Source organism: Grampus griseus, assembly GCF_964374135.1.
Source record: "Grampus griseus genome assembly, chromosome: 10".
Lineage (NCBI taxonomy): Eukaryota > Metazoa > Chordata > Mammalia > Artiodactyla > Delphinidae > Grampus > Grampus griseus.
Window position 1 is genome coordinate 99,383,473 of NC_139004.1, and position 27,784 is coordinate 99,411,256.

The following is a 27,784-nucleotide window of genomic DNA, read 5'->3' on the forward strand; positions in this document are numbered from 1 at the left end:
GGCGTGACGCGGCCGCGCGGGATGAGCAGGGCCGAGGCCTAGGCGGCGACGAGAGCGAGAGGCCGCGGCGGGACGGCGGCTCTTCCACCCGACCGCCATGAGCACCAAGCAGGTCACTTGCAGGTCAGTGCGAGGCCCCCCAGGTCCTTCCCCGGGTGCGCCCCAGTCCTGCGTCAGGGAAACAAGCCGGAGCGGGGTCGTGGAAAGTGGCTCCCGGTTCGGGGTCCGGCTTCCGCAGGCGAGGCGGGCGCGGCGGCCGAAGCCTGGGGCCGGGCGGCAGGAGCCTGGGACCCGGCGGTGCGTGGCCGAGCCTCGTGGCGACATCTGGACGAAGCCAGCGCGGGCGGCTGGAAGGAAGGAGTGCTGGTGGGGTCCTGGGGGCCGGGCCAGGAGGGTTTAGCTGGAAAAGGTGATTTGGAGTTGAGTAAAGGGGCACCAGGAGGTGGTTTACAGATGGAGATACCACGCAGGTGTAGGCTGTTAATCGTCGGTGAGGGCCTCAAAGAAGCTGGGGCCCCGAAAGCGGCCTTGGTTTCCTAAGAGTTTGGAGAATTCCGATGCAGCGTAAACTTGCAGAGTTAGCGAGTTAAGAATTGCTGTGTGGAAAATAGCATTTACTGGAAGTTTGTTCATTGCCCCGCATATTCCCAAGTCATTTATACTCGTCACCAGTCTTCAGTACTAGGCAGACATTATTCCTATGTTGCATTGCAGGAATCTCAGGCTAACGGAGGTTGAGATTCTCATCTTACTAAGAGACCCATTTCCGTGGAGAAATACAACATTAATGGGTGGCTGGTTGTAGAAAATTCAAAGCCAGGTGGCTGCACTGCTCCTGTTAAATACAAATAACTTGATGAGTAACACTCTCATTCCTTGCTAAGCGTGTGGCTTGAAGGTACTGGGATCCTAGTCTTATTGGACCTGGAAAGTACGATTTTTCTTTTCATAATTGGTTTAAGTCTGTGCGGGAAACATTGATTGGGGGGAAAAAACCAGCCCACAGTTGTATGGTTTGATTGTGTAATGAGCAGTTTATTTAATTATCATCTGTGTTGTTACTTTTTTTCATTAATATGAATAGTTGAGACAGTGTAATGTAAAAAGTTTCCTGTTAGCATTAGTCTACATTAACTGTTCAGTCAGTTTATGCAAGGCCTAGGTGACGTATATTTAGCAGTTGTCAGAAACTTGCATGTAAGTGTCTATAGAAAAGAGTTTTACTAGGTTATTTGTAATAGAAGGTCTTTTGTGAAGACCTTTGTGTATGTTTATTTTTATTTGTATAAAGTTCCCCCTGTTGGAGCAATATTCTTAGTCATTGTGGACTGTATAGCAAATTTTGGTTACTGCTCGTAAGATGCGGCCACATAATGGTGCACGTTTATATGATGCTTTGTAATTGAACCTCAACTCTGTGTGGTAATCTAATTTTACAGATAAGGAAACCTTATGCTCAGGCTTGAACCTTGCCCCTAATTCACATCTAACTGCAGGAGCAAAAATGTAAATCAGGATCGTCTTGGGTTTTCTCCTTCTATACTAGGAGATGGCCTGACCTAAAAGCTTTAATTCTGTTTTTCCCAAATAGGGGTGTCCTGCAGGAAGTTGGTGCAGAGAAACTAGAGTGGGTTGGAACGTTGGGAAGGAATCAATTCTGTTTAAGTACTAACTGTTGTTCGTTGCAGGGGTTTGCAGTGTGCTGGGTGCTCTTTGAGGTTCTTTACAGCCGTGTCGCATGTAATCCAGCAACATGCACCATTCCACAGATCATAAAACCAAGCCTCGCCATTGAAGTGACTTGCCAAGGTTATTCAGCTTCCAGGTGGCAGATATGTGGCATCAGAATTTATGCTCTTGTAGACCCTATGGCTCCCAGATAAGTTTCGGAAATGCTAAATTAAAGTTTCTTTACTACAGGAATTTTCAAAGCTTTTAATATGGTCATATGAAAGGAAAACTCAGCCAAAACCATAAGGAAAATAAAGGTTACTTACAAAGAGATGTGAAGGAGTTGGGCCTCACAAGGGCTGCCTCGCCAAATAAAAAACAGAACACATATTTAAACAGGAAAAACGACCATATTACCAAGCGTACCAGGTTTACGTTAGTGTGCTCGTGATGGGAAAGCTTTTCTCACTTGATTATCTTATTCACTGAAGTCATATCTCCACACATTGGTAACTTACATGAAATGATCCAGGTATGATTTATTTGGGGGACCAGATCTGAACTGAGTGGTCTGCTGTTTTTGGTTTATGTCAGGGTGCAAACTGTTTTTTGGTTTGTTTTCCTTGCTGTGGGGTGTGATATACTTGCTTATTCTGAATGTCAGCTGGACAGGGAGTTTGTTTTGCTTCCATTCTAATACGAATTATTTCTCTCAGAGAGATGGATGTGAAATGTTAGGATTCCGAGACTTAATGACAAAGACACTGCATATTTATTGCCTGGAATGCAAGAATGGGCCCTCACACAGTTGTGCTATCAGTCAGCTCCCCTGATTTCTTGACATTCCACTCTATCCAGAATTTCAATCTGGGGATCCTTTTTTGCTGATTCTTTTTCCAAACCAACTCCCTAAGTCTTCCGGTCTGTTTTCAAAGCCCTGGTGCAGGCCTTTATTGTTGCTTGGTAACCAGTTTGTTTGTCCTCCTCCTCAATGTGATAGAGGTCCCTTTGTTTTATAATCAGTAGTACAAGACCTAGAATTACAGTTTCCTGAGAGTCGGGCCTAGAGCTTTTGACTCACTGAAAGTCACAAAATATGGGGCATCTTGTGGCCAGTGAGTAGTAGGAGGAGCTTGAGCTCCAGACTTGGGCAGTTCTGGATTCTGATTCTGGTATCACAGTCTCTTTATCTGTAAAATTGGGATAGTAATGCCTAACCAGCAGCGTTGGTTAAGAGATTAGATAACGACGACTAACCATCCTAAGAGCATTTCTGGTGTGTTAGGCTAAGCACTGACATGCAGTCTGTGAAGTACAACTATATCATATTACAGATGGGGAAAAAGGTCTGGAGATTTAATTAATTTGCTCAAGGTCACAGGAAGCTCTCTGACCTCAGAGTCTTCCTTTACCCACTACACTGTACTTTATTTCATCCCCACCTCTTATCAGTTATTTCAAGCCTACTACCATGCCTCGCATTAGCTGTGTCCCCCTTGATGGACCTTTTGTCACAAGCGGTACGGCCATAGAATTTAAGTCTGTGAAATTATGTGCGAAAACAGAAAGGAAGGTGACACTGAGAATGCAAATTACCCATATACCTGGAAACGATTTGCAAAAGTGTTTTGCTAGAGGCAGGCACCATTGAAAGACCTGCAAGAAACCAGATTGATTCTGTTTGGTTCAGCCGTCAGGCACAGTGAGAGCCGCTGGCGGTTCTGTGGCCAGTAGTGAACCTCATATCCTTTGCAGCATATAATAGCCACACCATCTGAAACGATCTTTGGGGTCACCCAGGATAACAGATGACTTTGGAGTGTCCCCTAGAAAGAATCTCCCTGCTCTGAGTCTCCAGCCATGCACTTCCCCCCTCATACTAGCAACAGCCCACACTCCTCCCCAGCTCCTGTCTCAGTCTTCTCTCTAGGAAGATATAAGGGATGGTTTGGCCATGGGGAAGGGTGAGCAGTTGGAAATTTATTACAGGGTGTAACATGAAAAGGGCCTGGATTCAGTTTAGTACAACCTAGATGCTGAGGAATCGCTATAAGCGGATGACAGAGATGCCCCGAAGGACAGGCAGGATGCTCTCAGGGAAGTTTTGTGTTTGTCACTGGGGAGTGGAAATGGTGACATATGCTACAAAAATAGGGCTGGCTGGCTCTACCTCTTATAACACTTGTTTCACACCCACCTTTGTTGAAGGCAGTGATGGTGGCCTAGAAGTTATTTTTAAACCTGTTAAGATTTCAGCTCAGTCACTTACAGAAGTAAAATGGCTTGCATGAAGTCAACCAGCTTATAAGTGACAAAACTAGAAGCTTTAGGTGGTGGTTAAATATTTTGGATTTTTGATGGGAAAGATAGTGCAGTTTGGAAGGCAAGTTTTCTGAATAGGACTTCCTCTTGCATGCCTGGTTAACAGGTGGTAGGTATCTGGTAGAGAAGCTGTGGTAGTCTCTTACCCTGATTCTTTCAGGAAATCTTGTCTAGTTCTCCAAAAGAAATTATTAAATGAAGTATTTGTTAGATCTCTCTTTTGTGAACCTGTTTATGTAACCAGTGTGAACCTGTTCTCTTCCACTCTTTGTGAGTTTACTAATCCTGATCATCGGATTTGGCTCTTGGCACTGATTTTATTTTTTTACTTTCATACCTTCAAAGATTACCATACTTCAGGATGATTGGAACAATGTCACAGTGTTGAGTAGCATTTCTCAAGAAGAATTACCAGACTGCTTAGAAGCGTCATAAACTTTCATGTCCAGGATCCCAAGACCACCCCTACAGCTAGTGATTGGCTAAAATGACCCATGGGACTTAGCGCATAGTCGTACTCAAGGCTAAGATTTATCACAGTGAGTAGTGAGGAGTCACAGATGGATCACAAGGGAGAAGGACTCAGGCGGCATCTGGAGGAGCCCATGTGCAGGCTTCCTGCCCTCACTTCCTCCCATAAAGGGTCACAGCACACTCTTCCTCCCGCAGCAGAAATGCAGCAGCAACATGTGCCCAGGGAAGCCCACTAGAGATCCAGGGCCCTGGACGGTCACCCTCTGCCCAGCATGTACCCAAACCAGGCTCCCAGAAGGAAAGCAGATGTTCAGCGTAAACCACATTGTACACAGTGTAGGCACAGTGAGCCACTTTGATCACTTAGAGACAGTTTATATCAGTGTAGGGAACTGTTTACCAGCCAAGTCCCAGGTGCTATAAGCAGGGCCTTGCCTTGTAAGCAGGCTCAGACCTGCTCTATTAACTCTGCTGCATACTTTTTAAATCAGTATTGTGACAAGATTCTTTTCATATAGGCCTTTTTTTTTTTTTAAGTTTCTAACAAGAATACCCTTCGTTTGCCAGATTCTGAGCCTTTTTTCTTTCTTTTTAAGTAAATCTACAGCAGCCTTATAGCAAGTTACTACACAATCTCTGATTTAGTGGAAGACTCCCAGTGGGTGTTGCCTGGGAAAAGCATAACTGACCACCTAGAAAAGACCCTATAGGATGCCACCTTAGTATGGTCACTTACATCACAGGTCCAGTCATCTTTGTAGGCTCAGAAATTTGATTCTGTTGGTGTATTTAGAGATGGGTCATGCTACCCAAACTCAGTAGACACTGACATACAAAGTAGAATACCCTTTAACATTTCCCGGGAGAAAAGAAATTGTCAGGTGGGCCTGGTCAGCACTTCTGCTTTTGGGGAGATAGACAGGTGGAGAAAATTAGAAGTGTGCTTAGGGAGCAAGGAGGGATGGAAGGGCCTCCAGCTCAGCAGCCTCCCAGACCCATTGTAGGGCCGAGGTGCAGCGTGAATTGCCACCTGTGTTCTCTGGTACCCTTTCTCTGGGAAGGACAGTCCGGGCCTTCTGACCTTCCTTAGGGTCCACTCCCTTTCCCAACGTTTGAACGTTGTCAGTAGTTCTCCAGTTCCAGGCACAACCACATAATTGGTTAGGTTTAGGCTTTCTGTGTTCAGTCGCATTTGGTGATGTTCCAGCTGCGTCTTCCTCAAGTTATTCCCAGGCTTTTTTTCCCCCCCTTGATGTATACTTGATGTACAATATTATGTAAGTTACAGGTGTACAATATAGTGATTCATAGTTGTTAAAGATTATACTCCATTTATATTTCTTATAGAATATTGGCTATATTCCCCATGTCATACAGTATATCCTTGTAGCTCATTTTATACCTAATAGTTTGTTCTACTTAACCCCCTACCCCTATATTGCCCCTCCCCCCTTCCCTCTTCCTACTGGTAACCACTGGTTTGTTCTCTGTATCTGTGAGTCGGCTTCTTTTTTGTTACATTCACTAGTTTGTTATATTTTTTAAATTCCACATATAAGTGATAACATACAGTATTTGTCAGACTTATTTCACATAATGCCTTCCAAGTTCATCTATGTTGCTCCAGATGGCAAGATTTCATTCTTTTTACTGGCTGAGTAGTAGTCCGTTGTATATACGTATACCACATCTTCTTTATCCATTCCTCTGTTGATGGACATTTAGGTTGCTTCCACATCTTGGAAATTGTAAATAATATTGCTGTGAACATTGGGGTGCGTGCATCTTTTCAGATTAGTGTTTTGCATGTATCTTTTCAAATTAGTGTTTTGGAGGTTTTTTTATATACCCAGGAGTGGAATTGCTGGGTCACATGGTGGTTCTTTTTAGTTAGTTGGGAAACGTATGTACTGTTTTCCACAGTGGCTGCACCATTCTACATTCCCACCAACAGTGTAGGAGGGTTCCCTTTTCTCCACACCCTCACCAACATTTGTTATTTGTGTTCTTTTTTATGATAGCTATTCTGACCGGTGTGAAGTGATCTCTCACTGTGGTTTTGGTTTGCATTTCCCTGATGATTACTGATGTTGAGCATCTTTTCATGTGCATGTTGGCCAGCTGCATGTCCTCTTTGGAAAAATGTCTATTCAGGTTTTTTGCCCATCTTTTTTAATCAGGTGGTTTGTTTTTTTTGATGTTGAGTTGTATGAGCTGTTTATATATTTTGGATATTAACCCCTTACCAAATCATTTGCAAATATTTTCTCCCCTTCAGTAGGTTGTCTTTTCATTTTGTCGATGGTTTCCTTTGCTGTGCAGAAGCTTTTATGTTTAGTTTGTTTATTTTTTATTTTATTTCCTTTGCTTTAGGGGACAGATCCAAAAAAATATTGCTACGATTGATGTCAAAGAGTGTTCAGCCTATGTTTTCCTCTAGGAGTTTTATGGTTTCCAGTCTTAAATTTACGTCTTTAATCCATTTCGAGTTTATTTTTGTGTGTGGTGTTAACCGGATGTTCCCAACCATGTGTTCAAGAGCCCCAGCTCTCTTGGGTCAGGGGCCCCAAGTTGGGAAGCACTATACCATGGAGCTGCCAAGAAAGCACACTGTGGGCTGGAGCGGTGGGAAGGTTTCTTGGTCCAGCCAGGACTCGTGCTGGTCATGAAGGAAGGTGGGTTATCACAGTTAAGTACAGTGAAAGATGGGGTACAGTGTTGCAGAAAGGGGCCACGGTATGGACAGAGGCAGACTGCCAGGAAAATCAGTTTTGGTGGGAAAAGGTCAGGGCTGTCTTGGGAAGACCAGAGCTGGGGTCCCCTACTCAGCAATTAGATCTTCTCTAAGTCATCACACCTCTCTGAGCCTCAGCTTTCCTGTCTGCATCATGGGTATAGAGCTAATATTCCTCAGAGTAGTATCAGGATTAAGTGAGATAAAGAAGTAAAAGTGCTAGACAGAGTACTGATGGTACTGCTTGTTGGAGCTGTTGTATTTTTCCTCATTTCATGTATTTCTGATAACATACTTGTTCAGAGGGAGGGAGGGCCCTCCTTGCCCCGAAGTCTTCATTCAAAAGGTATGTGTTATCCCTCGCTAAAAAGATAAACTGTCACAGCCATACGGGAGAGGGGAGAAATGACTGAAACCAGAGTGCTTGGGAGTTGATAAGGTGAAAGCTGGTGTGGAAACATCTTGGGAGTTACCCTGCCACTGTCTGCTTTTGTGTATGTTTGAGACTTTCCATAGTATATTTTTTAAGTTAAAACGTGGGTTCACAGATAAAGCCCCTTTACAGAGCAACCTCCTGACGGGCTCCTCTCACCTACACTTCCAGTCTCTCCAGTCTGTCTTCGCCCTGCAGCTCCAGTGGCCTTTCTGCAAGAGGCCTAGGAAGGGGGTTTAGTGTGTCTCAGGGCTTGACTTGGGCCCCTTGTCCCTTATTGGGAGGCGCACTCATCACTATTCCAGCTGCCCCAGTCAGGCCTGATCCTCCATCTGTCTCAGCAGGCCTGCCGCACCCTCGTGGGGCCTTGCTTCCCTGCCTTTCTGTGTGTTTCTGGCACATACTCCTCCCGCCCATCGGCACCCGGGCATTCTGTAGACTGCTTGGCTAGGCGGCCCCTGGGCCAGCTCCCCCTTCTCTCTGCCTCGGTCCATGGACTGTGACTCCTCAGCCCCCTGCGTGCATTGTGATAAGGCCCAGGTCCCTCTTGTAACTAACTGTCAGCTTAATCGGCAGCGTTTTTTTACTAAACTAATAAGAGCTGAACTTTGGGGGTACCCACTGTGAGATAGGTATTGTACTGAGCATTTATGTGGTTTTTTTTTTATGTGGTTTTTTTAAACCATACTCTCTCCAGTATTCGATACTTATCGTAAATTTTTTTAATAAATTTATTTATTTTTGGCTGCGTTGGGTCTTTGTTGCTATGCGCGGACTTTTCTCTAGTTGCAGCGAGCGGGGGCTACCCTTCGTTGCAGTGCACGGGCTTCTCACTGCAGTGGCTTCTCGTTGCGGAGCATGGGCTGTAGGCACGCAGGCTTCAGTAGGTGGCTTGCGGGCTCAGTAGTTGTGGCTTGCACGCTCAGTACTTGTGGCACACGGGCTTAGTTGCTCCGTGGCATGTGTGATCTTCCCGGACCAGGGCTCGAACCGGTGTCCCCTGCATTGGCAGGCAGATTCTTAACCACTGCGCCACCAGGGAAGCCCTTCATAATCTTTTAAAACTAAAGCAACCATTTACTATTACAAAAGCAGTATATGTTCATGGTAGAAATATTAGAAAGTACAGATCAACAAAAATAAGAAAATACCATGGGGGAAGGGTAAGCTGGGACAAAGTGAGAGAGTGGCGTGGACATATATACACTACCAATGTAAAATAGATAGCTAGTGGGAAGCAGCCGCATAGCACAGGGAGATCAGCTCGGTAGTTTGTGACCACCTAAAGGGGTGGGATAGGGAGGGTGGGAGGGAGACGCAAGAGGGAGGGGATATGGGGATATATGTATATGTATAACTTACTCACTTTGTTAAAAAGCAGAAACTAACACACCATTGTAAAGCATTTATACTCCAATAAAGGTGTTAAAAAAAAAAAAAAACACCATATGCCTTACCCTCAAGGATTGCCACTCGTAAAAAGGCTATTGTCGGGCTTCCCTGGTGGCGCAGTGGTTGAGAGTCCGCCTGCCAATGGAGGTCCCCGGTCCGGGAAGATCCCACATGCCGCGGAGAGGCTGGGCCCATGAGCCATGGCCGCTGAGCCTGCGCGTCCGGAGCCTGTGCTCCGCGATGGGAGAGGCCACAACAGTGGGAGGCCCGCGTACCGCGAAAAAAAAAAAAAAGGCTATTGTCTGTCTTTCCACATTGTTAAAATGCAGATGTGTGTAGTTAGTGTTTACCAAAATGAGAGCATACTCTATGTGCTGTTTTAAAATTTTTTAATTGTGGTAAAATGTGCATAACATAAATGTACCCTCTTAACCATTTTTAAGTGTTCAGTTCAGGAGTAGTAAGGACATTCACACTGTTGTGCAGCCATCACCACCATCCACCTCCAGAGCTCTTTTCATCTTCCCAACCTAAAACTGTGTCCCCTTTAAACACTAACTCCTCATTCTGCCTCCCCCAACCCAACAACACCCATTCTCCTCCCTCTCTCTGTGAATTTGACTATTCTAAGCACCTCTCATAAGTGGAATCACACAGTGCTGTCTTTCTGTGTCAGGCTTCCGTCAGTTGGCATAACATCTTCAAGGTTCATCCCTGTTGTAGCACAAGTCAGACTTTCCTTCCTTTTTAAGGCTGAGTAATATTCCATTGTATTTGTAGACCACATTTTGTTTATCCATTCATCCTCTGATGGACGCTTGGATTGTTTCCACCTTTTGGCTACTGTGAATAATGCGCTCTGAACAGGGGTGTACAAATACTTGAATTCTTGCTTTCAGTTCTTCTGTGTATATACCCAAGAGTGGAATTGCTCAATCATGTGGTAATTCTATTTTTAATTTTTTGAGGAACCGTTTTACTGTTTTACGTAGCGGTTACACCATTTTACTGTATATTCTGTTATCTAATATGCTTTTCTCAGTTAATTATCTTCAACTTTCCATGTCAATAAATTACCTGATACCTAGTCCGTACTCAGATTTGCCCATATGTCCCACAAATGTTTCTTACAGCTGGTTTGTCCAAACCAGAATATAATCCAGGGCCAAATATTGCATTGGTTATTACATACCTTATATTCTGTCTACTAATCTAGTGCAGTTTCCTCCTTTTAAAATTTTCTTCTTTTAACAGCTTTATTGAAGTATAATTTACATACCATATGTAGGGACTGTGTCTATACGTAGCCTATATAGGCTGTATAATCTTTATAAGGACCATTCTGTTCCTATAGATTTGCCCCTTTTTTAACACTACTTATAAATGGATTCATACAACATGTGGTCTTTTGTGTCTGACTTATTTCACTTACTGTAGTGTGTTTGCATCTCATCCTTGTAGCATGTATCATTATTCCTTCCTTTTTATTGCCAAATAATATCCCGTTGTATGGATATATTACATTTTGTTTATCCGTTCACCAGTTGATGGAATTGTCAGTTTTCACTTTTTGACTATTATGAATAATGTTGCTATGAACATTCATGTATTATACACGTATTTGTGTGAACATATGTTTTCATTTCTCTTGGGTAAACACCTAGGACTGGAATTGTTGAGTCATATGGTAAATTTATGTTTAAGTTTTTAAGAAACCACCAAATCATTTTCCAGACCCAGGCCCCCTCCCCTTATTTTTTTCCATGACGCTTCGTTGGTAAAGAGATCTGGCCCACCTTCTGCCTCTTCTTTTGTATTTATCTGGTTGCTTCCTCATGAGGTCTCCTAGCTTGTTCCCAATCCCCTGTATTTCCTATAAACTAGAAGTTAGATCTGAAGTTTTGTTGGATTCAAGTTAAATGTTTTTGACTAGGATACATGGCAGGTTATGTTGTATACTTCATTCATATTGGGTAACATCAGCAGACATGTAATGTTTGAGGCTTTTTGTTTTTCCATATAGATACTGGGTCCAGCATCATTTGTTGAATTACCTTGACACGTTTATCAAAAGTTAATTGATCGTGCATGTGTGATTCTATTGACAAGCTTTTTTTTTTTTTTTTTTTTTTTTTTTTTGCGGTACGCGGGCCTCTCACTGTTGTGGCCTCTCCGGTTGCGGAGCACAGGCTCCAGACGCACAGGCTCAGCGGCCATGGCTCACGTGCGCAGCCGCTCCACGGTATGTGGGATCTTCCCGGACCGGGGCACGAACCCGTGTCCCCTGCATCGGCAGGCGGACTCTCAACCACTGCGCCACCAGGGAAGCCCCCGTTATCCTTTTTAAATATAGCAGTGTGTATATGTCAGTCCCAAACTCCCTAACTATTCCTTCCCTCCACCCTTCCCCCCTGGTAACCATAAGTTCGTTCTCTAAGTCTGTGAGTTGTTTTGTTTTGTAAATACGTTCATTTGTATCATTTCTTTTTAGATTCCACATATAAGCCATATCATGTGATATTTCTCTTTCCCTGTCTGACTTTACTTCACTCATTGTGACAATCTCTAGGTCCATCCATGTTGCTGCAAATGGCATTATTTCATTCTTTTTTATGGCTGAGTAATGTTCCATTGTATATATGTACCACATCTTCTTAATCCATTCCTCTGTCGATGAACGTTCAGGTCGTTTCCGTGTCTTGGCTATTGTAAACAGTGCTGCAGCGAACACTGGGGTGCATGTATCCTTTCGGACCATGTTTTTCTCTAGATATATGCCCAGGAGTGGGATTGCAGGGTCATATGGTAGCTCTGTTTTTAGTTTTTTTAAGGAACCTCCATGCTGTTCTCCATTAGTGGCTGCACAAATTTACATTCCTACCTACAGTGCAAGAGGGTTCCCTTCCCTCCACACCCTCTCAAGCATTTATTGTTTGTGGATTTTTTGATGATAGCCTGTCATAGCTGGTTTTAAAGTCCTTGTCTGCTGAGTCCATCATCTGTCATTCCTGTTAATTGACTAATTTTTCTCCTGGCTATGGGTCACATTTTCCTGCTTTTTGGTATGTCTAGTAATTTTTGATTGGATGCCAAACATTGTGAGTATTTTTGAGCATTTGGATTTTTTGGTCTTCCTTCAAAGAATGTTAAAGTTTGTTTTAGTTGACAGTAAGTTATTTGCTATCAGCTAGATCGTTTTGAAGCTTGTTTTTTTTTTTAAAAAAAAAAAAGGTTTATTAGGGCAGGTCTAAAATCTCTTTATTTGGGGACTTGTTTACCCTTAATGCCAAGGCATGTCCCTCTACAGTTTCCTCTGAGTATTCAGCCAGGCCTCTCTGCTCTGGCTGGACAGAACTAGAATGCCTCCCAGTTGTTCTTTCAGGGCCAGAATTGGACAACTTAGTGGAACATTCTTATATGTGTCTCCTGGTGCTCCACTATCTTTTTTGAGCCTCACCACAGTTTATAGTAGAGTAGGCAGTGTAATTTTTGTTTTATAGGTAAAGGTAGGAAGGCCCAGGGAAGTTGGTTTTGTGACTTGCTTACATGTGGCACAGCTAGATCTTGAGCCCAGGTCTCTGACTCCTTTCCAACCGTACCCTTTAAAATCCATGAGAACAGAGCAGTCTTTCATTGTGCATTTTCTCAATCATGAGGCTCACATTTTACGTATGTGGCCTATCTTAAATCAAGAGGATATATCTTAAGACAAATGCATGGGATCATTTTTCTTCCAGAAAAGCTGTCATTGAAATAGATGTGGTGAATCTAAAATCACTGTCTTGGGCTTCCCTGGTGGTGCAGTGGTTGAGAGTCCACCTGCCGATGCAGGGGACACGGGTGCGTGCCCCAGTCCGGGAAGATCCCACATGCCACAGAGCGGCTAGGCCCGTGAGCCATGGCCGCTGAGCCTCCGTGTCCGGAGCCTGTGCTCCACAACAGGAGAGGCCACAACAGTGAGAGGCCCGCGTACCGCAACAACAACAACAACAAAAGTTTTATGCCTCTGCTTGTCTCATCAGGTATTTTATGCATGGTGTGTGTCGGGAAGGAAACCAGTGCCTGTTCTCACATGACTTGGCAAACAGCAAGCCATCTACCATCTGCAAATACTACCAGAAGGGCTGTTGCGCCTACGGAACTCGTTGCAGGCAAGCACCCGCTTCTATCGCCAGCTGTTACACTGAGTTCATTACCTTCACGGATTTAAATCCTGGGTCTTGATGATGGGAAAACTTTAGTTTAAAAGTAATGTTACAAAAATAATTTTGAAACCTCAAATTTAGTACCATAAAAATTTTAATTTTTCAGAGTCACTTTTCATGTCTATTCTTATGAGTCTATAGTTATAAATTTGCCCTCAGAGTATACATAAGATTTTCTATCTTGCCTTTTTTAACATGTCATAAGCTCCTTCCAGTGCTGCTACTTTATGTCTTACCTGTAATTTTATAATTCTTCATAATGTTGACGTACCATCATTTTATTAACTATCCCTGTATTAGATACTTAAGGGGCTTCCAGTTTTTTGCTATGAGTGCAATGAACATTTATGAGCATGTAGAATCATCATTTTTTACTAACATCTGTAGGCAAGTTTTGTAACTTCTAGACAGGAGAAAATTCCAAAACCTGTTCCTGTGCTGTTGTAGTGAAGGGCTGATCTGCTTTCCTGGGCTGCAGAGCTCCCTTCAGTCCTTCCTCTGTGCTGCCTGGGATGTGGGAAGTTGGCCCACTCAGCCCTCCCCCTGCCAGTGGGCGCCCCCAAGAGACAGTCCAGGAGAAGCCAGTCAGTCAGCATCTCCGGAACCGTCGGGCTCTCTTTGTGTGGTCTGGGCAGTGCATCTGTCCCACCCAAGTCCCACAGGACACTTAAGTGGAGGTGATAGACAGCAGTGTACTACTCACTCTGAATTGCCAGGTAATTCTTACTAATTGATAAGACTTTTATCAGTTAAAATACAGGGAACGATTGTCTCATTGTCCCCATCTACAGATGGAGCAGAAGGGGGGATGTTCCAGGTCTGGGGAATGCGGGAGGCATGTGCATGTGGTGTGTCCGTAATGCATCTGCTGTGTGTTTTGTTCAGGTACGATCACACGAGGCCCTCTGCTGCAGCTGGTGGGGCCATGGGCACTGTTCCCCACGGGGTGCCCTCCCTGGGTTTCCACAGTCCTCACCCTCCTTCCGACCTCACTGCATCAATCGTGAAAACTAACTTACACGAGCCCGGGAAACGTGAAAAGAGGACATTGGTACTTAGAGACCGAAGTGAGTGAGCAGAATCCTTCTGTTGCCTTTTTGAACAGCACTCTTGCTTTCCTTGGCCTTCTCTTGTCAAGGGGGCTCCTAACCTCACACCCAGAACAGTCCTGAGAACAGGCTACATCTGGCTGCAGAGTGTTCAGATGATGCATTAGGCCTCGTGTCCGTGGTGGAGCAGAGCGCCAGGTTTGCCTGGCAAAACATTTTTGTCACCATGTAACTGTCATCTGCATAGCGTGGTTGCCCAACTCTGAGAAGCACCAAGCTGTTCATTTCAAAGCTACATGTTTTGTTGAAGAGCACGTTTCACTGTTTGTCTTCTTGGTCAGTTCATAGTCTTAGTTCTTAGGCTGAGCCAGTTCCACCTTTGGAAATAGAATAGCATGTTCAGGTTTGGGGAGTGATCTGTACCCTGGAGCAGGGTTTGTGTGGGTAGAAGGCTACAAATCGTAGTTGTTTTTATTGGCTGGTCCTCACCAGGTGAAGGGGTTTCTACTTCTGGAAATTGTTCAGCATAAGATAGGCAGATCCCATCCTAAGCAAACAATAAATCCATTGCGTCAGATATATCCCCTCGGAAAATGTTAGAAGCATGATGGGTAGGCAGCAGCTCCCGTGTGAGAAGCGGGTGGGTGGCCGAAGGACAGTTTGACTCTGGCCTCAGGACCCAGAGACTTGCTCCAGATTTTCATTCTCCTTCACTTTAAAAACATTGGTAACTTTACTGGTAAAAAGGAAACCACTGTATTCTATTGACCTTATTCTGAATTCCTTTTGACTTATACTTTGTTTTTTTTTAAATTTTTTTTTTAAGTGTAACTGGTCCATGTGTTGAGATTTCCATACTTGGCATTTTTAAAAAGGAACTTTAGTGTTATTTTATATAAATATATCATGGTCTGCTTTGCTATTTCCCTATGTTGCCAATTATGTTTTTTTGTTTTTTTATTATGATTCTAAGTAATATCACTCTGAACATTTTTTATTTTTCCCCTCTTGGCCTGTTTTTTTCCATACATCCCAAGAGTGAAATTCCCAAAGTCAGGGTTAATTTGTCAGGTTTTGACTGATTGCTTACCAGAAAGGTTGGGCCAGTTTTCATATGTGTGTGTGTGTGTGTGCTGTGTGTTTTATTTTAAGATCTCTCTGGCATGGCTGAAGAAAAGACTTGCCCAAGTGTGGTGAGTAATCCCGGAGGCTGCAGCGACCTGCAGAACAGCCCGGAGCTGAAGCCGCTTTCCTACCTAGAAGCGATCAGGAGTGGTCTCGACAGCTTGGAAGCTAGCAGTTCCTACAGCAGCGAACAGCAGCTGTGCCCCTACGCAGCTGCCGGGGAGTGCCGATTTGGGGATGCTTGTGTCTACCTGCATGGGGAAGTGTGTGAAATCTGTAGGTTACAAGTCCTGCACCCCTTCGACCCAGAGCAAAGGAAAGCTCACGAGAAGGTACAGTTGCAAGCCTTTACGGGAACTCTTTTTAAGGAATTTGAAGTGCACTAAGTGACAGAATCGGTATTTCTGTAAGCATCTTTCTGCCAGTAATACCTGCATTGTGTCCCTGGCCAGCCAGGCCGAGTTCTGGAGAATTTGAGGAGTTCGGTGTCGGAAGGGACCTTGCAGGTCGTTAGGCTCCCGTGTTTGTGCGGGCTTCTGCTCAGCACAGAGCTGTGGAGGTTGTCTGAACCCTCTGCCGTCCCCCGGGGGGTGTTCAGGTGAGCACGGGTTAGCGCTTCCCTCCTCCCCAGGGACATGACATCCCGGCGCTGTGCTGTGGGTTTGGCTCATGTGTGCATCCACTGTGCGAGGGCCTGGGTCCTAGGTCCTTTGCATTGATTCTGGTGCCTGATGCGTGGTGCTGCGCAGGGGACATGCTCTGTTCACCTGCCTCCTGAGTGTGAAGGGATTCGTTCAGTAACTGGTTCGCGTAGGAAGAAGTGATGCTGCTGACCTCTGACCCTGGCCTGTCAGCCTGATGTTTTAGATTAAGGGTTATTTGGCATTAACGGTGTTGGTGTTGGGAATGGCGGTACCCAGAGGGGCAAGGAGACCAGGGTCCCAGTCTTTGGGACCTCCTTGACCCCACAGTGGCCCTCTAATCTTCTTGGGCCTCTGGTCTCGGCTTTAAATTGGAAGTGACCATGGAGCAGTGCCGACAGGCAGGGGGCGACCCAGTGGTGGTCTTGAGAGAGCTTTGTGTCCCGAATGCAGGCCTGCCTGAAGCAGCCACAGTCCCCGTTCCTTCCCGATCCTGGTTGTACTGTGTGGCTGGCAGTCATTCTGGGCTCTCACCACTCCCCAGCCCAGAACCAAAGGTTTCCTTCCCCCCTCCCTGTACTTCAGATCTGCATGTCAACATTCGAACACGAGATGGAGAAGGCCTTTGCCTTCCAGGCGAGTCAGGACAAAGTGTGCAGCATCTGCATGGAGGTCATCCTCGAGAAAGCGTCAGCCTCAGAGCGGAGGTTCGGGATCCTTTCCAACTGCAACCACACGTATTGCCTGTCCTGCATCCGGCAGTGGAGGTGTGCCAAGCAGTTTGAGAACCCAATCATCAAGTAAGTGCAGCAGGGGTCTTACCTATAGAATCTGGGAGAAGGTTTGATGGGGGATTTTCTTCCATCCACAGGGAAGCCTTCCCTTGTCCTCCACAGGTGAGTGGTGAGTCCTTGAGCAAGGACTTGAGCAAGTCGCAGACCCTCCCTGAGCCCAACTGTCTTTTCCTTTAAAAAGGAAGGTGACAATTCCTGCCAAGCATTTAGGGTGTTGTGGGGACACTCAGCAGGGATCCTCTGTGTGAGAAGGCCCATTTGCCTCTGGCACAGTTACTGGTGGTCCGCCCGTAGGCCGATTGCCTTTTTTTCTTTAATCTGTAACGTAGGGCTTATTTGAGGACTAAATGGAATAGTGCATGTAACACATTTCACATAATGTCTGATACATGGGATGTACTCAGTGAGCCAACACAGGGTTTTATCCCCCAGTCTTATTGAGAGATAACTAACACATAACATCATAGGATTCTTAAATTCCGCAGTGGGGTGGGAGAAAAGCTAAGTCATAGTGAGAAGTTACCGTGTGCTGTGTACTGTCAGAAACTTCACGCACATTAAGTCGTAATTCTCTCAGAGACCCTCTGATCATCATTCTCATTTTATGTATAGGGAAACTCAGGTATGGTGAGGTCAAGTAACTTGCCTGAAGTCACACATTCGTGTGGTAAAATAACAGCTTTATTGAGATAAAAATGTACAACTCAGGGCTTCCCTGGTGGCGCAGTGGTTGAGAGTCCGCCTGCCGATGCAGGGGACATGGGTGCGTGCCCTGGTCTGGGAAGATCCCACATGCCGCGGAGCAGCTGGGCCCGTGAGCCATGGCCGCTGAGCCTGCATGTCCGGAGCCTGTGCTCCGCGACGAGAGAGGCCACAACAGTGAGAGGCCTGTGTACCACAAAAAAAAAAAAAAAAAAGTACAATTCAGGGTTTTTTTTTTAATATATATATATTCTTAGTTGTGCAGCTGTCGTTACTATAGTCTAATTTTAGAACATTTTCATCATCTTAAAAAGAAACCTCTACCTACAGTCACTGCCTATTCATCCCTCTTTCCAGCCCCTGGCAACCACTAATCTCCTCTTTCTCTATGAATTTACCTGTTCTGGACATTTCATATAAATGGAATCATACAACATTGTGGCCTTTGTGTCTGGCTTCTTTCACTCAGCATGTTTTCAGAGTTCACCCATATTGTAGCATGGATCAGTAGTCCATTCTTTTTTTGCGGTACGCAGGCCTCTCACTGTTGTGGCCTCTCTCGTCGCGGAGCACAGGCTCCGGACATGCAGGCTCAGCGGCCATGGCTCACGGGCCCAGCTGCTCCGCGGCATGTGGGGTCTTCCCGGACCAGGGCATGAACCTGTGTCCCCTGCATCGGCAGGCGGACTCTCAACCACTGCGCCACCAGGGAAGCCCCTCCATTCTTTTTTAGTGACTATAAATAATATTCCATTGTATGGCTAGACCACATTTTGTTTATGCATTCATCAGTTGATGGACATTTGGGTTGTTTCCACCTTTTGGCTATTATGGCTAGTGTGCCTATGAACATTTGTTTATTTGTTTGAATACTATTTTCAGAACTTTTGGGTATACCCTTAGGAGTGGAGCTGCTGGGCATATGGGAACTCTGTGTTTAACATTTTGAGAAACTGCCAGACTGCCATCCATAGTGGCTGGACCATTTTACATCCCCATCAGCAACATAGGAGGATTCCAGTTTCTCCGTATTCTTGCCAGCACTTAGTTGGTCTTGATTTCTGATGTTAGCCATCCTTGCAGGTGTGAAGTGATACCTTAGTGTGGTTTTGATTTGCATTTCCCTGATAACTAATGGTACTGAACATCTTTTTCTGTGCTTATTGGCCATTTTGGAGAAATGCCTACTCAAATCCTTTCCCCATTTTAAAATTAGGTTGTCTTTTTTATTGTTGAGAAGAACATGTTTCAATAGTAAATTAGGTTAGAGGATTGCGTTTGTACCTTTTAGAATTCCGGGGTGGGAAAAACACCTGGAGCGGTCATGCATTTGAGCACAAGGTTTAGTGGTGGAGTGTGCACAGGATTTGTAACTGAATCTCTCCCTTACTAACCTCATTCTTACTTCAGGTCTTGTCCAGAGTGCCGTGTGATATCAGAGTTTGTAATTCCAAGTGTGTACTGGGTAGAAGATCAGAATAAAAAGAACGAGTTGATTGAAGCTTTCAAACAGGGAATGGGGTAAGTGCTCTGCGCTCAAGCGTGATCTGGTGCGGGCCTGGCTCTTGTTTCCATCTTTGCTTCATGCAGGGCCTCCCCTGTGGGGAGGCCACTCAGTGTCTTTTCTCTCGGGCAGCATGCTGGGCTCTGGGGACAGATATGAGCAAGCAAGGCTGTGGTGAAGTGGACTTGCTTAACAAGGTTTTTAAGCTGAGCGGTGTCCCTTAGAAATCCTGCTTGTAGTGCTAAGATAGCCTTTTTATCTCTGATCATTCGTTCAGCAAATAGAGATGAAAGATCTGTCTGATAGGCCTTTTCTAGTTGCTGGAGATACAGTATTAAACAAACTAGACAAAAATCCCGCCCTCACACAGTTCACATTCTACTGAAGGAAAAAAATAAGAATAAGAAGAAACAAACAAGAAAATACGAAAATGTTTATTATATGGTGGGGCTAAGGAGGGAAATAAGCCTGGGAATGGGGATAGGAAATGAGGGGATTGCAGTTTCCATGCTGGAGCCCAGAGGACACGTCAGTAAGGCGACCTGTGAGCAGAGATCTCGAGGAGGCAAGGCGGCGAGCCATGTCCATGTGACTGAGAAGAGCGCTCAAGAGGGACGGGGCTGTCACTGCAGAGAAAGCTCTGAGGCTGGAGCGTGTCTGCCTTGTTCGGAACAGCAAGGCGGAGCTACAGGAGAGAAGCAGGTGGGGAGAACACTGGAGACGAGGACAGGGGGAGTGGGGTGAATTGTGTCGGGCTCTGTACATCATTGGATAGACTAGCTTTTTTATTCTGGCTGAGGTGGGCAGCCGTCATACGATTTTGACCAGAGGAGTGACATGATCTGATATATTCTGAAAGGATCACTGTGGCTGAACCACTGAGAATATATTCAAAGAGGCGGCAAAAGTGGAAATGGGGAGACCAGTCAGGCTGTTACAACAGTCCAGGCGAGATGTGGCAGTGGCTTGGACCAGGGTAGGAGGCATGGAGGTGATGGGAAGTGGTCAGATTCTGGACCTGTTTAGAAGAACTGGGATGGATTTGCTGATGCGCTGAATACGGCGGAGGATTCAGATTTCACTTCCAGTGTTACCACTTGTCATTTCTTTGCTGCACTTCTATCTTTGTTGGCCAGTTTCCTCTTTCAGTTATCTGTTTTTGTAAAATGTCTTGTGGATGTATCACTGGGCAACAAGGAGGCAACACAGCTCCACTGAATAACAGATGCACAGTGACCAGTCACCGACAGACTTGGGAGGAGAGTTAAGATGGTCAGTCACTGACCATGGCGCACATGTGCTGTTCGTATGGTGGTTTGGACTGAAGAGCTGACAGTGTGTGCTTCACATGGTCACTCACAGTTGTGTGTTGTGGTGACAGAAATTTGAACCGTGTTGCTGGGGGACCAGTGGCACTTAACGAAACCATGGTGGATTCATTTCCTGTGTCTGCTGTAACATTACCACAGACTGGGTGCTCAAAACACCAGACATCTGTTCTTTCACACTTGTGGAGGCTGGAAGTCCAAAATCCAGGTGTGGGCAAGGGTGGCTCCTCCTGGAGGCTCTGAGGGAGAATTTGTTCCAGGCCCCTCTCCTGGCTTCTGGGCGCAGCATAACTCCAGTCTCTGCCTTTGTCTGCTCTGTGTCTCTCTCTCCCCTCTGACTCGTGTAAGGGTCTCTCTGTAAGACCCTCCCATTAATCCAGGATGATCTCATCTTGAGATCCTTAACTCCATCAGCAAAGATCCTTTCTCCAAATAGAGTCACATTCACAGGTAGCAGGGCTTAGGATTTTGAGCTGTCTTTTGGGGGCCGCTATTCAACTCACCGTACATGGTGTATCAGTCTGTTCCAGATTAACAACAGACTGGGGGGCTTATAAACAGCAGGCATTTATTTCTCACAGTTCTGGAGGCTGGGAAGTCCAAGATCAAGGTGCCAGCGTGGTCGGGTTCTAGTGAGGGCCAGCATCCTCTCACTGCGTCCTCACATGGTGGAAGGGGTGAAGGAGCTCACCGGCTCTCTTATAAGAACACTAATGCCATTCGTGAGGGCTCCACCCTCATGACTTAATCACCTGTCTCCTAATTCTATCCCACTGGACATTAGGATTTCAGTATATGAATTTTAGGGGGATCCAAACATTCAGACCATAGCACATGATCAGAACCTTGCAAAGCAAGGGCTGCCTGTTTACCCCGGTTGTTCTGTGCCCCTGCTGATGGATACCTCTGCTGTTTCTGCTGTGTTAGCTATTTTGAATATTGTTTAGAATTCCATTTTAACTTGCATCTTTTTAGCTTATCTCTTTTTTTTTAATGGTTTTTTCTTGGGATTACAATATACTCCTAATATTTTAGTCAGAATTAATGTTCCTGCTGCCTTATATAATATGCAGTTACTTCCTCATTACCATCTTTGTGCTACAGATATAATGCATATCATACATTAGAACTGCACAAGGTAATAATTTTTTATTATTTAGGTATAATTGACAAATAAAATTATGAAATACTTCAAAGTGTACATCATGGTAATTTGATACACATTGTGAAAGGAGTCCCCCATCTAGCTAATTAACACATCCATTGCCTCACAATTTTTTTTTCTACCGTCTTAGCAAATTTCAGTTGTACAATAGTGTTGTCAACCAGAGTCACTGTGTTTTATCTTTATTCATCTTAATAGGTGATAGTTTGCACCCTTTCACCAACCTCTATTTTCCCTGCACCCTTGCCTCTTGCAACCACTTTTCTACTTTTTCTATGAGTTTTTTTTTTTTAGATTCCCACATAAAAGTGATGCCATCCAGTATTTGTCTTTCTCTGACTTATTTCACTTAGCATAATGCCCTCAAGGTCCATCCATGTTGTCACAAGTGGCAGGATTTCCTTCTTTCTCGTGGCTGAATAATATTCCATTGTGTGTGTGTGTGTGTGTGTGTGTGTATATACACACAGACACATACCACATATTCTTTATCCATTCATCTGTTAAACAACTTGTTTTCATATCTTGGATATCGTGAATAATGCTGCAGTGAACATGGGGGTGCAGGTATCTCTTCTAACAGGTGTGAGGTGATATCTAATTGTGGTTTTGATTTGCATTTCCCTGGTGATTAGTGAGACTGAGCATCTTTTTATGTGCCTGATGGCCATTTGTGTGTCTTCTTTGAAAAACTATCTCTTCAGTTCCTCTGCCCATTAAATCTGATTGGGTTTTTTTTTGCTACTGAGTTGTATGAGTTCTTTGTATATTTTGGATATTCACCCCTTATCAGATCTGTGACTTGCACATATTTTCTCCCATTCAGTAGGTTGTCTTTTCATTTTGTGATGGTTTCCTTTGTTCTGCAGAAGCTTTTTAGTTTCATGTGGTCCCTCTTGTTTATTTTTGCTTTTGTTGCCTTTGCTCTCAGTGTTAAATCCAAAAAATCATCTCCAAGACAGATGTCAGGGAGCTTGTTGCCTATGCTTTCATGTCTTATATTCAAGCCTTTAATCCACTTTGAGTTAATTTTTATGTGTGATACAAGATTGTGGTCCAGTTTCATACTTTTGCATGTGGCTGTCCAGTTTTCCCAGCACCATTTTTTGAAGAGACTGTCCTTTCCTCATTGCATATTCTTGGCTCCTTTGTTGTAAATTAATTGACCATATATGAACAGGTTTATTTATGGGCTTTCTATGGTGTTCTATTGATCTGTGTGTCTGGTTCAGTACCATACTGTTTTGATCACTATAGCTTTGTAAACTAATCTGAAATCAGGAAACGCGGTGCCTCCAGCTTTGTTCTTCTTAGGATTGCTTTAGCTGTTCAGGACTTTGTGGGTCTGTACAAATTTTAGGATTGTTTTTTCTATTTCTGTGAAAAATGCCATTGGAATTTTGGTAGAGATTGCTTGCTTTGGGTGGTATGGACATTTTAACAGAATTCTTCTAATCCGTATGCATGGAGTATCTTCCCATTTATGTGTTGTCTTTGATTTCATTCATCAGTGTCTTGCAGTTTTCAAGTGTATGACTCTTTAACCTCCTTGGTGTTTCTAGGTATTTTATTCTTTTTAATGCAGTTGTAAATGGTATTGTTTTCTTAATTTCTCTTTCTGATGATACTTCATTGGTAGTATATGAAAAAACAACTGATTTTTGTATATTGATTTTGTATCCTGCAACTTTACTGTAATGTATCGATGTAATATTGACATGCATTAGAACCTCACAAGGTAATAATAACTTTTGCCTTAAAACTTGTCAGATATATAATATTTCCAATGCTCTGTCATTTGGTATGTAATTCCTTCCAGTTGATACAGTTGCCCTTCAGCCTCAAGAACTGCCTTTAACATTTTTGCTGATCTGCTGGTGATGAGTTTGAAGGTTTTCTTTTTATCAGAAATAGGGTTTTTTTCCCCCCATTCTTGAAGGATATTTTCATTGAATTTATTGGTCTAATTGGTCTTATTCACATGTTTGCCGCCTCTTTCAGTGAGTAAAATTCTGAGATAATAGTTTGGGGTTTTCCCCTCTCTTCTTTCAGCACTTCGCAAATGTCGTTCCACTGTATAATCTGGCCTCTGTAGTTTCTGATAAGAAGTCATGTGTGATTCAGATTGTAGTATGTCATTTTTCTGGGTCTTTATCCTGGTTTTCAGCAGTTTGATACTTTGCCTAGGAGTGATTTTTTTCATATTTTACTGCTTGGTTTTCTCTGAATTTGTAAGTTTATATTATTCACCAGATTTAGAGAAAGTCTGGCCATTGTTTCATCACATTTTTTACTACACTGCTTTTCTTCTGGGATTCTAATTACAGGTGATAGACTTTTTTATATTGTCCTATAAGTTTCAGGCTCTGTTCTTTTTTTTCCTCCAGTCTTTTTTCCTCTCTGCACATGTTCTTGAACACATGTATAGTAGCTAATTTGAAATCCTTGTTATCTTGAAGTTAGACTCTGTTGATTGTCCTTTAAGAATGGGTCACATTTTACTGATTCTTCATTGAGTTGAGTCATTTTGGATTGTAACCTAGACACTGTAAATCTGACCTTGTAGAGACTCTGGATTCTGTTAGGTTCATTTATAAAACGTTAATGTTTTTGTTTTAATAGGCAGAGAAATTGTTTCGACTCAAACTCTTGGGCAGCAGTTCAAATCTCAGTTCAGTTTTTTTATCCTTAGCTGAGTTGCCTTGAGCCTGCTGCATTGATGTGTGGGTTAGGGACTGGCCTGGGATTTGGGAGGACTTAGTATGCAGTATTTGGATGGGTCCCTCTCCAGGCCCTTTTCTTTGGGGGACTGTTTCCTCTCTTGCAGTGGATGATTTCCACCAACTCTTTTTGTTCTTCAGGCCAGAAAGACTTGATTTTTCCACTTGAGTTTTAGCCACCCCACGTAGATACTTGCCTGGAGCCTGCTCTAGGTTAAGTGCTATTTTTTCTTAAAAAGATAACTCCGTCTCTTGCCATTCCATTCTTCCAGGTGTCTAATCTCTTGAAGAATCCTACTTTTGTTCACTCTCCAGTGCCTTCAGGTCTTTTAAGAATGTCTGTATTTCTAGTTCATCTGCAGGAAGGGTACTAAAAGCGAAACTGTGTATTACCTTTTTAAATAGTTCCTTTAAGTTGCATATTGATTACTAAAGGCTTGATATCTTCTTGTTTTACCATTTTTACCTCCTGCGATGTTCTTGTGTGTCCACCAGAGGGCAGGAGTGGCAAGGCAGAGGGGTCCAGCCTGCAGAAAGGCGCTCTGCTGCAGTTCTCCGAAAAGTCACGTTATTGCTGTTTGGGTCTTCCTGGCCTTGCTTTCTGTTGATGACAGTGTTTTCATGCATTCCACAGACATTTACTGAGCTGCAGGCCAGGTTCCCTCAAGCTAAACACCAATGTGGGATATAGAGTAAAAATCAGTAAGAAATTTCATGGGAAATTACAGAAGGACAATTATGATGCAGGTTATCTGGTGACAGATTCATCATGAGAGGCCGGAGCCAGATGTCACAATAGAGAAGCCACTGGGATCCACCTGGGAGTGTCAGGGAAAGCAGGATGGGAATGGGACCCTGAGCCCTGAAGCATGAATAGTCCGTGTGTTGGGGTTGGGGGCTGGGATGGCAGATGGGATGACATGGATGCAGAATGGTGCAGATTGTGTTTGGGGAGCAGTGGGCGTGGTCCCTGGGGGTTGAAAGAAGTGTATCGAAGGATGTGGGACCTACAGGGACACAGGCACCAGTCTGAAGGGGCCTTGAGTGGTCTTTAAGAACAGGACGACAAGGGACACACTGTTTGGGGAAGCTCCTCTGAGGTGTGTGAAGAGAGTAGAACCTGGTGAGAAGGCCAGTTGAGACTGGACCACAGCAGGCAGGCAGGCAACAGAGGATGGTGCCCCGAACGCATCAACGGTGTGGGAACCGAGAGGATGGTCGACTGGGGAGGTGCTTTGTAGGCAGAAGTCACAATTGGATGTGGGTGCTGAGAACAGAGATGGAGTAGGAGTGATCTGGAGGCTTATGTCCCTGGTAACCAGATAAGGCTGGGGGAGGGGGGTGATCATTTTGGGGTGGGGACCAGAGAATAATGTTTTGAACCTGACGAGTTTGTTAAAGCCAGCGTCCCGCAGACCCTGTTAAGAACTTGCCACTTGAGCGGTCATTTGAAGATCTGCTCAGAACCTTGGGGACAGTGGGCCATGGATGGCGTCTGGTCCACAGACTTCTGCTCAAATCCGCTCCCCGGTCACCTGTGCTTGAGTCAGACCTGGTGGAAGTGGACAGCCGCTGGGGAGCTTTTCTTTGTGCTGCTCTGAGGCCTGCCTCAAGGGCTTTCACCACTGTCTCTGCTGTTGTCCCCTCGTCTGAGAAAACAGGGAACACTGAAGTCAAGAAGGTCCCTTCCTTGTCTGCCACCGCCACGTACCCCATCCCCGCGGCAGCCTGCCCTTTTTGCTGGGATTTGGCTTCATTTCTGCACCTTCCCCGCCCTTCTGGCTTCTCGGGCATCTCTTCCTCGGCAATGTGGGATCACTTATGATTACATAAGCCAAATTTCATTTCAGCGAGAAGGAATGGGAGTTGTCTGTTTGGTTCTGAGCTTCCTCAGGAGCAGGGGTTCGTAACATAGGGGTCTGTAGCTAGAAACTGAAGATGGGGGGAAATCTTTTTTAACTTTCTGATAACTGTATTTTGTAGACCTATGTGTCTTCTTTTATGCATTTAAAAACATTGTTCCGAGAAGGGTTCTGTAGCACATAGAGTTACGAAGCCCTGCTCTGGAGGGTGGGGAGCAAGGAAAATTGGAATGAGACTTGTAACTTTAGGCAGCTGCTAAAGCCTGCTGCTTTCCCTGTGACTCCTAAGTGAAGGCTTCCTGTGGTCACCTTGACGTCATTGCTGGCCAGGAGGAAGGAGAACTTTCCTGGGTGAAGCTCCTGTTGGGACTTCGAGCTGAGGCAAGTAGCCCAGCTTCAGAACCTGGGAGCCCAGACAGCTGGCCCAGAGGAATGCTCAGGCCTACCTGCCCCTGGAGGCCTTTGGAGCACTGCAGGCTCAAAACACAGTGGCGGCCCCGTGCACGTTCAATTCCACGTGAGGCAGCATATCGTGGTGCAAGTACTGTCCAGCTTGGAAATCAGCATCCAGCCTCTCTGAGCCTCATTTTCAGCCCCTCTGACCTGAGGCTGACCTGGCTCTGATAGGGATGGAGGAAGACAGTGGTTCATCTGCACCCCAGATTTTCCCACTGCTCTTTTGATCCTTTCTTTCTGCTTTTCAGAAAAAAAGCTTGTAAATACTTTGAGCAAGGCAAAGGGACCTGCCCATTTGGAAGCAAATGCCTTTACCGCCATGCTTACCCTGATGGGCGGCTAGCAGAACCAGAGAAACCTCGGAAACAGCTCAGTTCTGAAGGCACCGTGAGGGTAAGGACTTCGCCATCTCTAGTCAGGAACACTCACCTGTAGGCATTTCCGGGGACTGCTCCTGGCCCCTCCTCGTAGCTTTGGCAGAAGGGCATGTGGTAGGCAAACAAAATAGAAGCTACTCAGCTTTCACGTTGCCTTTAGCAATAACCAGGCATGTTTGCTGGCTGTTTTTGCAGTTCTTTAATTCAGTGCGGCTCTGGGATTTCATTGAGAACCGAGAAAGCCAGCATGTCCACAACACTGAAGACGTCGACATGACAGAGCTTGGGGACCTCTTTATGCACCTCTCCGGAGTGGAGTCATCAGAACCCTGAAGAGTAGGTGGTCGCCCTGCGTCTTCGGCTCCACCAGCCGAGGCTTCCCCAAGCCAGGGTGTGCAGAGCTTCCTTCACGACAGCCTGGGGTGGCGTGTCACTTGAATTTGAGTGGGGTTGTATTTAACCTTGGTCTCATCCACTCCATTATTACAGCCATGGGAAGGGTGAGAATATAAAATAACCTGAACACATATATGGAATTGCTGCTTCCCTAGTTGCTGTTTATGTTAGTTGCACCTCAAACTCCTCAGGGGGGCCAGCTGACGAGCCAGCGTTTTCACTGATTGATTCAGACTAGCCTGCCTCCCGTCTTCGAGGACTGTGCAGCTGCCCCTAAAGCAGCAGATTCATTTATCTTACCAAAGGATTCCTGTGTGGTGAACCTCCCTAGTATACTGAAATAGTGTGGTCAACACTGGATTTGTATATTGCTTTTCAAAAACCAAGTGAGCGCTGCACACCTTAGCACAAACTTGACTTAGGGCTCTGCAGTG

The 27,784-nt window shown here is 44.9% G+C and overlaps 1 protein-coding gene across 1 annotated transcript; it reads left to right on the plus strand.

Annotated features, from left to right (window-relative positions):
• MKRN2 (makorin ring finger protein 2) lies at positions 1 to 27,698 on the plus strand. The gene is made up of 8 exons (XM_082663025.1): positions 1 to 123; positions 13,049 to 13,177; positions 14,117 to 14,298; positions 15,433 to 15,737; positions 16,632 to 16,846; positions 18,953 to 19,063; positions 26,826 to 26,970; positions 27,150 to 27,698. The coding sequence occupies exons 1-8, from the start codon at positions 98 to 100 to the stop codon at positions 27,285 to 27,287; spliced, it is 1,251 nt and encodes a 416-aa protein (XP_082519151.1). The 5' UTR covers positions 1 to 97; the 3' UTR covers positions 27,288 to 27,698.
• Positions 27,699 to 27,784: the final 86 nt, after the last annotated feature.